We start from the raw sequence: 12222 nt of genomic DNA, 5'->3' as shown, positions 1-12222 counted from the left end.
CTGTCCTGCTGTGTTCCTCCAGCTCCACACTGTGTTATCTCTGACTCCAGCATTGGCAGTTCTTACTATCTCTCAATCTTAGGAGCGCTGTCTGGTGAAAATGTGTTTTTTTAAAAAAATAAGTGTGTGATTTTCTCACCTTGCTTGCATTTTTGATTATGTGTAATCTTACTTGTAAATAAACCTGACCAATAGTTTAGCTGTGGACTCCAATTAAAACAGATGCATACGAGAACAACGCTGTCATAAAGCCAATAAAATGCACCAGTAAAAGCGGAAACTGAGAACAACGGAAAGTTCCGGCTGATCCAATTCTAGTTTTTGTATCATTGAGCTGCCCTCTCTGGGGGGCTGCATTAAGCTTAAGTTTCAATGTGTATTGTTGACAACAAAAGAAAACATCCAGATTACTTTTTGACAAGGTTTTTATTCTTTCTTTGAAAAGTTTGCCAAAGTGGTTATTTTTTGATTTAAAATTTCCCCTTTTTGGGAGTGTGGGAGGATGTGCGACGTATCAGCTGGGTCTTGCACAGAGGCAGATTGCCACGTTTGGGGATTTGATCACTGAAACTGGCAGCACTAGTTGTAGGCGGTGGGACATGTATCAGGTTATTATGAGACCCAGTTTATGCAAACTACTGTCTAGTCACATGTATTGGGGAACATGCCAATAGGTAATACTTCCTCTATACATACACACACGCACATACACACACATGCACACACACACACACTCGTGCACATGCACACCAAAGGACCAGCAACAGATTCAACACAGACTCTCGAACTAATTTGTGGAGGTGTTAACCTGACGACGTTGTCCCGTGCAGGCCCGCGTCATGGCGACCATAGGGGTGACTCGAGGGCTGGGTGACCACAATCTGAAGGTGCATTGCTCCAACATCCACATCAAACCGTTCCTGTCCTGCATCCCAGAGGTAAGAGCCAGCAGAGGGGCTGATCCAAAATGCCAGCCTCTCCTGTAGGACACAGCCATGACTGACTGATTTGTTGTCGTGTGTACCGAGGTACAGTGAAGAGCTTTGTTTACAAGTGTTACAGGCAGATCATAGTGAGTAAGTACGTACAGATCAAAAAGACTTTGGCATTAAGGTTGCATTGCACAGGGCGTGCATTAGGCGAGATCAGCATTAGCAAGATCAGCATTATTTGAGGCTCGAGAGTCCGTTCGTCGGTCTAATAGCAGCCAGGAAGAAGTTGTTCCTGAACCTGCTGGTTCGTGTGTTCAGGCTTCTGTATCTTCTGCCTGACGCAAGAGGTTGTAGGAGATCATTACCGGGGTGTGATGGGTCTTTGATGATGTTGGCCACCTTTCCGTGGCAGTGAGCCGTGTAAATAGAGTCCATGGATGGAAGGTTGGCTTCCGTGATGGTCTGGGCTGTGCACACCACCTTCTGTAGTTTCTTATGGTCCTGGGCAGAGCAGTTGCTGTATCAGGCCGTTATGGACCCGGACAGTTTGCTTCCAGTTGAGGGGGATTTCCAGTCGATGTAGAGAGACTTTGAATTTGTTGAGTGCATGATCCAACACTAGTGTGGAGTGAGCTTAGACACAGAGTGAGAATTAGTTGTGGAGTGAGTTCTGTTAGCTTTGTTGATCAGAATTGATTAGTCTTTTGTCAGTTATTTTCCAAGCCAGTATTTTACCACCGGTGCGTGAGTGGGGGTTGGAATTTAGTGAAGGGTTATGGGGTTTGGTGGCATGTGTAGGGAAGACAGGAAAGTGGATTAGAAACCATGGCCTAGATCTTCATGAATGGTGGGCCAGGCCTGAGGAGCTGAATGGCTTCCTGCTGCTCCCTACCAGTCTTGTTTAGAAACTTCAGAAACGTGAGAATTATCCCGTGGGTGTAAATGTGTAACTCTTCCCACACAGATCCCATCTATAATCTTCAATCCCCCTCTCACCTTCAAATGTCTAGGCTTCAGCCAGCTTTACTGGGACATCCTCTATCCCTGTGATTCCCGTCACCTCAGTTGGGCTGCGCTGAATCACTGAGTGTGTTGGTCTGTCTCAAAACCGGCCTGATCCTGTGCCCCGCCCTCCCTTCCACCCTCAACTCCCCACTGTTCAGAATAAAAAAAATCAGAAGAACTGAGGATGCTATATATCAGAAACAAAAAAAAGAAATTGCTGGAAAAACTCAGCAGGTCTGGCAGCATCGTGGAGAGAAACCAGAGATAATGTTTCAGGTCCAGTGACCCTTCTGAGGATCACTGAAGGTTCACTGGATCTAAAACATTATCTCTGACTTCTCTCTGCAGATGCTGCCAGATCTGCTGAGCTTTTCCAGCAATTTCTGCTTTAGTTGGTGACCCCACTGTTCAGGCTTGGTGCTACAGGGAAAGAGTTGCTTTTAATCAGATGGATTTGGTGTTTTTAGCAAATTATCTGGCCGTCTTTCTGGGGCCCTCTTGTGTTCCTATTCTTTGCTCATTGGTACTGCAGCCTGCTTCTCATTCCCCATGTTGCTTTCTTACTCTGTCACCTTATACCTTTTAGATTAATTTTACCACATACTTGATTTGATTTATCATTGTCACACGTACCTAGGTACAGCAAAAAGTTTTGTTTTGCGCGCAGTACAGGCAGATCACATCATACAAAGTGCTTTACGGTAATAGAACAGAACGAGGAATACAATGTTACGGCTGCAGACAAGGTGCACAGGGAGTGAGATCAACATTAATTTTAAAATTTGAGAGGTCCATTCAGAAGTCTAATAACAGTGGGGGAGAAGTTGTTCTTGAATCTGTTGGTATGTGCATTTAAGCTTTTGTAACTTCTGCCCATTGGAAGAGATTATAACCGGAGTGAGAGGAGTCTTTGATGTTGGCTATTTTCCCGAGGCAGTGAGAAGTATAGATGGAGTCAATCACTCCTCTGCGGGTCCCTTCCCCCAGTATTTCGATTAAAGCCCTAGTTATGCAGCTTGCCTGAGCGCTGGTCCCAGATTTGATCAGGTGAAGACTGTCCCAGCCAAATAGCTCCCTCTTCCCGTAAGAGTGTGCCTCGCGAATTGAAGCCAATCCCCCATCCCCACACCAGCCAATGAGCCACACGTTGAACTTGCTAATCTCCTTCACCCAAAGCTTCTCACTGAGCTAGTAACCCTGGGATTATTACAGGATACGTGCATTAAAAAGCAAGTTAGACAAATGTGTAGGCGAGAGGAATAAAAGCTTTGTGGTTTCCCTGGTGCGCAGGGGTATGGGGGAAAATCCAGGAGATTGGGGTAATAGAATGAGCAGGTTTGCCCTTCCCTTGTGGCCTTGCTTCTGCACCGTAACAATTCTTTAGTTCTGTGTTTCGATGAGACAGAGTAGAAAGCGAGAACATAGAACATAGAAACAGTACAGTACAGGCCCTTCGGCCCACGATGTTGTGCCGAACTTTTATCCTAATCCTAAGGTCTATCTAACCTCCACTCCTACCTTATACTAGCATCCATATGCCTATCTAATAGCCACTTAAATACCCCTAATGAGGCCGACTCCACTACCCTCTCCGGCAATGCATTCCACGCCCCGACCACTCTCTGAGTAAAGAACCTACCTCTGACGTCTCCCCTGTGTCTACCTCCACTCACTTTAAAACTGTGCCCCCTCGTAATAGCTCCCTCCACCCTAGGAAAAAGTCTTTAACTGTCCACTCTATCTATACCTCTGATCATTTTGTACACCTCTATCAAGTCACCTCTCATCCTTTGTTGTCCTAAAGAGAAATAGGTGTGTGGAGCTGGCAGGGATCTGATGGGTTGAATAGCCTGCTTTGTTTTGTGTTGGCAATACATTAGGGTTCGGGTCAGTGTAAGTGATGCCGTGTCTAAGGAGTCCGTTTGATAACAACCCGCCTTTTATTGATAATCCGGCAGGTGAAAGTGTACGATGTTGCAAAGTATGAGCATGGGGTGGATGATGTGATTGTGCTGGGGACAGACGGACTATGGGATGTGACCTCCAACCGGGAGGTAGCTGATACGGTCATTCGCGTCCTCTCCAGCTGCGACGCCGACGATCCAAACAGGTTTGTGGAATTGTTTGGGTTTCTTTTTTATCGTGAAATCTTAAATGATCACTGTCCCTATCCAAACCACAGCAATCCAGGCAGCACTTGCTAAAACCAAAAAGAAATTTTGTTTTCACTTGAGGGATGTGGGTGTCTCTGGCTGGTCCAGCATTTATTGCCCGTCCCTAGTTGCCTTTGAGGAGGTGGGGGTGAGCTGCCTTCTTGAACCGCTGCAGCCCACCAGCTGTGGGTTGACCCACAATGCCCTCAGGGAGGGAATTCCAGGATTTTGACCCAGTGACAGCGAAAGAACGGTGATATATTTCCAAGTCAGGATGGTGAGTGGCTTGGAGGGGAACTTGCAGGGGATGGTGTTCCCATGTATCTGCTGCCCTTGTCCTTCTAGATGGAAGTGATCATGTGTTTGGAAGGTACTGTCTGAGGATCTTTGGTGAATATTTGCAGTGCATCTTGTAGATGGTACACACTGCTGCTACTGAGCGTCGGTGGTGGAGGGAGTGGATGTTTGTGGATGTGGTGCCAGTCAAGCGGGCTGTTTATCCTGGATGGTGTCAAGCTTCTTGCACGTTGTGGGGGCTGCACCCATCCAGGCAAGTGGGGAGTATTCCATCACAGTCGGAAAGAATTGACAGATGTCCACTTGTGTAGTGCCTTTCACAACCTCAACACATCCTGGCCAAGGAAGGTTTAGAAGTGCAGTCACTGTTTTAGGAAACATGGCAGCTGGTCTGTACACAGCAAGATCCCACAAGTTGAAGTGACTTCCTGGCCAGATTAGCTTAGCGATGCTACCTTGCTGTTATTGATTGCGATATGAATATTGACTCCAGGATGCCAGGGAAATCTCCCTATTCTACTTCCCATATTGCCATGGATTTGTTGACATCCCGCTAGGAAGAGAGGCAGGGCCATGGTTTGATGTTTTACCTAAAGAACGGGATTGCTTCCCACTTGGTTTTCGTTGATGAGTCTGATGTCCATCCACTACTCTGTTTTGTATTGAGGAATGGGAAGAAGTTTTCTCAGAAATGGCCTTGTGCTCTGACCTCAGAACTTAGCCGTTTAATGTAGGGTCTAGGCCCGAAACGTCAGCCTCTCTGCTCCTATGATGCTGCTTGGCCTGCTGTGTTCATCCAGCCCTGCACCTTGTTGTCTCGTTTAATGTTCTGTTTGTTTTGACCCTTGCAACTCAGCAGGAGGTCATTGTGGGGAGGGAGATGGTGGGACATTGATCGTCCCGATAGTATTCCAGAGCCCCACGGTCTGGGAACATGGGTTTCACTCCCCCCATGACAGATTTAAGAAAAACATTGCAAGCTAGCCTTAGGGTGGCTGTGTAACCACAGTCCACTGTTGGAGAAAAGAAATTTGCCACCCTTACCTGGTCTGGCCTACATGTGACTCACACCCAGAGTGATGTGGTTGGCTCGTAACTGCCCTGTATGATAGCCTGGATAGCCACTCAGGCCCAAGGCGATCAGGGACAAGGAACAAATGCCAGCCTTGCCAGTGATGCCCACATCCATTACAAAAATTCTTTAAAGACAAGCTGCTCCTCCATTGGATTGAATCACTGTTTCACTGCATTTACCCACCTTTTATACTTTAACCTTAAATACTCACAAAGACACCCGGGGAGGTCCTATTGGGGTGTTCCGCTCCACAGCGTCTGTCAAGCAATTAAATTCCAGGCTTCCACCGCATGGGACAAGGCCGTTTGGCCCACCCTGACTGTGCTGGCTCTTTTGAAGAACGATCCAATTAGTTCCAATTGGCCTCTGCTTAGTTTTAATATAGCCTTACCCATATCCAGCAGCTGGTGAATCTGGTCCCACCACCTTCACAGATCAAACAGGAGGAGTGGGGGAGGTACAGTGCAGCAACATCGATCTAATGGATTAACGCTGTCTCTGTTCATCGGAACAATGTCTTAATTCTGCTGGAGAAAGAGAGGCTTGCATTTACGTAGCACCTGTTGTGTCCTTTGTGGGATATGATAGCATAATACTGCATAATGGTGGTTGGTTAGCTCAGTTGACTGGTTTGCAATGCAGATTGACAGCAACGTAGAACATAGAATAGTGCAGCACAGGAATGGTCCCTTTGACCACGATATTGTGCTGAACATGATGCCAAATTAAACTAATCCTTCTGCCTGTCCTTGGTCCATGTCCCTCCATTCGTTACATATTCATGTGCTTATCTAAAAGTCCCTTAAATCTCCCTATGGTATCTGCCTCCACCATCACCCCAGCAGCATGCACCAGACTCCTACCACACTCTGTGCCCCTCTCACCTTAAATGCATACCCCCTTGTATTAAACATTTCATCTTTGGAAAAAAGATTCTGAATGTCACCCCTATCTATGCATCTCTTAAATTTATAGACTTCTTTCAAGCGTCCCCTCAGCCTCTGCTGCTTCAGAGAAAACAACCTGAGTTTTTCTACCCTCTCCTTACAGCTCATACCCTCTAATCCAGGCAGCATCCTGGAAAACCTCTTCTGTACCCTCTCCAAAGCCTCACTATCCTTCCTGTAAAGTGGTGACCAGAATTGAATGTGATATTCTAAGTGCGGCCTAACCAGTCTTATGAAGCTGTCACTCTTGTACCCAACTCCCCAACCAATAAAGGCAAGTATGCCATACGCCTTCTTTACCACCCTATCTACTTGCGTGGCCACTTTCAGGGAGCTATGGACTTGAGCCCCAAGATCCCTCCGTACATCAATGCTGTTTGGGGCCCTGTCATTAACTGTATATTTTTCCTTAACATTTGTTCTCCCAAAGTGCAGCACCTCACACTTACCCGGATTAAACTCCATCTGCCATTTCTCCACCCATATCTATAACTCATCTATATCTCGCTGTATCCTTTGACAAACTTTTGCACTGTCCACAACTCCATCAATCTTTTCATCATCTGCAAACTTACTAGCCCACCCATCTACATGTTCATCCAACTAATTTATACAAAACACAAACAGCTGAAGTCCCAGTATGGAACCCTGCGGAACACACTAGTCATGGCCCTCCAGGCTGAAAAACACCCTTCCACCACTACCCTCTGCCTTCTGTAGGTAAGCCAATTCTGAATCACTGTGACTACGTTACTGTGGATCCCATGTATCTTAATCTTCTGGGTGAGCCTACCATGAGGGACCTTGTCGAAAGCCTTATTAAAATCCATGTAGACAACATCCACTGCTCTACCTTCATCGATCACCTTTGTCACTGCCTTGAAACATTCAATCATGACATACCCTGCTGTGCACAAAGTCATGGTGACTATCCATAATTGGGCCATACTTTTTCCAAATACGCATAAATCCTATCCCTAGGAATTCTCTCCGATAGCTTCCCAACTACCGGTGTGAGACTCGCGGGTCTATAATTTCCTGAATTACCCCATTTTCCTTCTTGAACAGAGGAACAACATTAGCTACTCACCATTCCTCCAGGACATCTCCTGTGGCTAATGAGGATACAAAGGTCTTGGTCAAAGCCCCAGCAATCTCCTCTCTTGCCTCTCTCAATAACCTTGGGTAGATACCATCGGGCCCTGGGGTCTTATCCACAGTAATGCTCTTCAAGAAATCCAACACCACTTCTTTCCTGATCTCAAAATGCCCGAGCATATTAATATGCTCCACACAAAGCTCACTATCCTCCATATCCTTCTCCTGGTTGAATACTGATGCAAAGTACTCATTTAGGATCTCACCCACATTCTCTGCCTCCAAGCACAAGTTCTCTCCTTCATCCTTGTAGTCCTACCTTCTCCCTAGTTATCCTGTTATTTTTAATGTATGTAACAGTGTGGCATCAATTCTCACATCAGCTGTTACCATGGAGGTCCCATCTTTTCAACCTGTGCCCTTGTCTGAGGTATGATGACCCGCTGGTTAGACCAGTCGTCTCTCTTTATGATTAGGACTAATGTTTTTTGGCTTTTTTTTTCTTTATTCATTCACGGGATGAGGGCATCACTGGTTAGGCAGCATTTATTGCCCATCCCTAATTGCCCAGAGGGCAGTTAAGAGTCAACCACATTGCTGTGGGTCTGGAGTCACATGTAGGCCAGACCAGGTAAGGATAGCAGTTTCCTTCCCTAAAAGACATTAGTGAACGAGATGGATTTTTCCGACAATTGCTAATGGATTCACAGTCATCACTAGATGCTAATTCCAGATATTTTATTGAATTCAAATTCCACCATCTGCCATGGCGAGATTCAAACTCAGGTCCCCAGGACACTATCTGTGTCTCTGGATTAATAGTCCAGTGATAATATCACTAGGCCATCAAACTTTTTATTTCTTTTTACACGTAGTGACCCAGGATGAATAACTGAGAGGGTGTAGGTAAATGGAAACGTGGGTTCAGGACCTACCAGGCCATCTCTCAAAATAACTGATCTCTCCTGTGCTTATCTACATTGCTTTGCAAAGCACCTAATGTATCGCTCAACTCTCCATCAAAGCCACTAGTGGAATTCAAATTTAGTGAATCAAAAGTTTGTGGAATTGAAAGTTTGTCTCAATGTTGGTGACCATGAAGTTATAATTCACTTCATTAAAAACTGATCTTGTTCACTAATGCCCTTTAGGGAAGGAAATCTGCCACTCTTACCTGGTCTGGTCTACATGTGACACCAGACCCATAGCAATGTGGTTGATTTTTAACTGCCCCATGAAATGGCCCTAGCAAGACACTCCAATCAAGGGCAATTAGAGATGAACAGCACATACTGGCCTTGACATCAACCCCCACACCCCCTTAAAGAAAGAGCAGATAAAATGTCACCCCAGAGTGATTTACAGCAGAGGATGGGCAGTTGTTTAATGCAGAAATTGAGCTATGATGGAGAGTTGAGCGATACTTTAGGTGCTTTGCAAAGCAAACTAGATGAGCACAGGAGAGATCAGTTATTTTGAGAGATGGATTGAGAGATTTGTGTGCAGTGAAAGGTAGAGTCACCACACTGTTAGCAGACCATGGGGCTGCCCTCTCATTAGAGAGAGAGAGAGGTAACTGGGGTTGGTTTAACTTGAGGGTCACCACACCTCAAGCGAGGGGTGAGGTTGAGAAGGAGAGTCCTTTGTGGTAACTTCAGCTGGTGCAGGGACTGAACCCACGCTATTGCTATCAATCTGCATTACAAACCAGCTGTCCAGGTAACTGATCCCACCTGGTGGAGTATAGGGAAAGAACATGATAGTTGGGCTGAATGGGCTGTTTTTGTGTTGTACATTATAATTTACACGCTGTTCATTCTCTCGCTCTCTCCTGTGCTCTCACTTTCTTCCCCTACTGTCTTCCTCCCACTCCCTCCCCATCTCTCTTTCTCTCTCTCTCTCTCCCTCTTCCTCTTCACCTCCCTCTCCCTCTTCACCTCCCTCTTCACCTCCCTCTTCACCTCCCTCTCTGTCTCTCTGTCTCTGTCTGCGCTCTCTCTCTCTCTCTCCCAACCCTCTCTCTCTCAACCCTCTCTCTCTCTCTCCCTCTCCCCCAACCGCCCTCTCTTTTTCTCTCTCTCTCTCTCCCAACCCTGCCCTTTCTCCCTCCCAATGCCCCCCCTCTCTCTCTCTCTCTCCCTCTCTCCCACCCCCACCCCCACAGGTTCACCCTCGCTGCCCGGGACCTGGTGATGAGATCCCGGGGGATCCTGAAGAGTCATGGCTGGCGACTCTCCAATGACCGGCTGGGCTCGGGCGATGACATCTCGGTCTTTGTTATTCCACTTTATGGCCATACGTGACCAGCTGGAGGACACAGTCACCCTGGAGCTCTCTAAAGACTCGTCACCGAGTGTAACCCTGTCCCTTCAGTTACCCATTGCCCCCTTTTTTCAATTGGCTTCCCCTGGCACCTCAAAATATAATCCTTCCCAGCAGAAGCATCACCGAAGAATTATTTGTGTTTCTATAGCACCTTTCAGAACCTCGGGGTGCCATAGGGCCAATGAGATATTTTCTGAAAGGGAGTGAATCCTGTCCTGTTAGAGGCAGGGCTGCCCCCCACCATAAAGCAGTGCTCGAAATAACAGCTTCATTTTTTATTGTGATGTTGGTCGAAGGATGAATGTTTAACCAGGAGACGTGGACAAGCTCCCCTGATGGTTTTTAAAAGTGTTCCCCCACCCCCCGCCCATTCTGAGACAGCAGACAGGCCCCATTTTAACATTTCATCTAAAAGGCAGCATCTGCAACAACGCAGCACTCCCTCAGCACTACCCTGACAGTGTTCGAGTCGGGTGAGCGGGGCCCTCCAACTGTGAGCACTTGCTTTCCGCTTGACCACAGCTGACACCCTTTGGGGGCTGTCCACAGCCCCTTGCAGCAGAACCCAGTTTGCAGACTGTTTCACACCCGCCACGTCCAGCGAGTGCGATGCTTCGGTGGGCGATCAGCCTGATCTGAGCAAATGCTCAAATGTCAAACTCGCTCTCTTCTTTTAGTAATCTCTGGTTTCCAGCCTTTGAGAAAGATATATATTTGAAACATGTAAAAACGGGAAACTAAATGTTCTGTAAATGTGAAAATGCTGTAGATTGGGCAGTAGGATCAACGTTTAAAAAATATTTGGATAAGTATGTGAATAGGGACGATTTGGAGGGATATGGCTAAACGCAGGCAGGTGGAACTAGCTTAGCTTGGGAACGTGCATGGCATGGACTGGTTGGAACGAAGGGTCTGTTTCCGTGCTGTATATCTCTATGACTCTATAACTCAGCAGGCACCTCTAGGATTTGGCAGCTGGTAATCCCAGTTTAAAAGAGAATCTAACACTGGTGAAAGAGACAGAAAACGTTATTCAAAATTTTGAATAGATGGGAAAGGGCAGTAAGGGCAAGTTAGAATTGGGTCACACATGCTAAAATCCCCAGGAACATTGGTAACTAAAATTGGCAACCCTGCTATCCATTTCAAAAAAAAATCTCTTAATCATTTTAATCCACTTTGCAAGCTGGTTATTCATTAAATTCATCCTACTACAGACAGTCAGTATCTCCATCCCAGAGCAACATTTAATTTAAATACAACAAAAAACCGTGGAAATCCGAAACAAACACAGGAAGTGCTGGAGAAACTCAGCAAGTCCGGCAGCATCTGTGGAGAGAGAAACGTTAACGTTTCAACAGTGACTTTCCTTCAGAGCCAATATTTCGGAGCATGACATTCAATGTCAATTTATTTGTTTGTTCTCCCAGTTCTGAACAAAGGTCTCTGGACTCAAAACATTAATTGTGTCTCTCTCTCCACAGATGCTGCCAGATCTGCTGCGTTTACCAGCAAATTCTGGTTTTGTTTAAGTGATAATGATTATTCAAAGGTCTTTTGAATTATTTCTTCGCCACGTTTGAACTTCAGTCCCAGCCATTCCTTGTCTGTGTGAGTGTTACCATTATTCGGAGCTGGATGGGAGCAGTTCTTTGGCTGAAGCCTCCTTGAAGAACAGGCCTAGTGTGTTGGCAGCAACTTCTTTATTTTTTCACAAGAACTAATTCATTTTCTGAAGATTTCTGTGGAAAGAGGAAGGATGTTTCGATTCATTGGTGTTTAGATAGAGCCCTGTACAGTACCCACAGAAAATAAATTCCACTCTCCATCCCATCAGTTTCTGTTCCAAGCCCCGAGCTGGTATGTTTGTTTTCAGTCTGCGAGGTGAGTCCCTGTTACTGATGGAGTATTGTAAATTGTACAGTTCATTAACAAGAATAAAGAGCCACAACACCATTCTGTTGAGTGCACCAGTTGCTGTGAAAGGGATCTGAGAGGAATCGGGGTGAAATCTGCCATTGGAAGGTGCTTTCAGTGACTACATGTGGGTTATCAGACATAGGACCAGGAGGAGGCCATTCAGCCCCTCAAACCTGGTACTACTCCGGAAGAATCTGCAAACAGAAGAAAACAAAACAGGCAAATGCAGGCAAGCTCACTTAGAATGTAGATAGTCCTTCACATCTGAGATTTGTGATAATTGTAAACATGTTGCAGCCCAGAACAAGGCCATTAGGCTTATTGTGTCTGTGCTAGCTCTCTGCAAGAGCAATTTTGATAATGTGACCGCTCTGGCCCTGAATTTATTTTGTTTCAATTGAATGACCCTTCCTCCATCACACTGTCAGCCCATTCTAGACCATAACCAATCTCTGACGTGTTTCCTTATG

At 46.0% G+C, this 12222-nt stretch overlaps 1 protein-coding gene across 1 annotated transcript in view; it reads left to right on the top strand.

The window, feature by feature from the left end:
• LOC109922644 (protein phosphatase 1H-like) overlaps positions 1-11788 on the top strand; it is a 31042-nt gene extending 19254 nt beyond the window's left edge. The window contains exons 7-9 of the mRNA XM_048611801.1: positions 831-938; positions 3896-4047; positions 9672-11788. Of these exons, the coding sequence (XP_048467758.1) occupies positions 831-938; positions 3896-4047; positions 9672-9810 (399 nt within the window). The 3' untranslated portion in view covers positions 9811-11788. The remainder of the gene's footprint in view (positions 1-830; positions 939-3895; positions 4048-9671) is intronic.
• Positions 11789-12222: the final 434 nt, after the last annotated feature.

The sequence above is a fragment of the Rhincodon typus genome, chromosome 25 (assembly GCF_021869965.1).
Source record: "Rhincodon typus isolate 14 chromosome 25, sRhiTyp1.1, whole genome shotgun sequence".
NCBI classification, from domain to species: Eukaryota; Metazoa; Chordata; class Chondrichthyes; order Orectolobiformes; family Rhincodontidae; genus Rhincodon; species Rhincodon typus.
The sequence above is the reverse complement of the archived record's forward strand: the minus strand, read 5'-3'. Positions and strand labels throughout refer to the sequence as shown.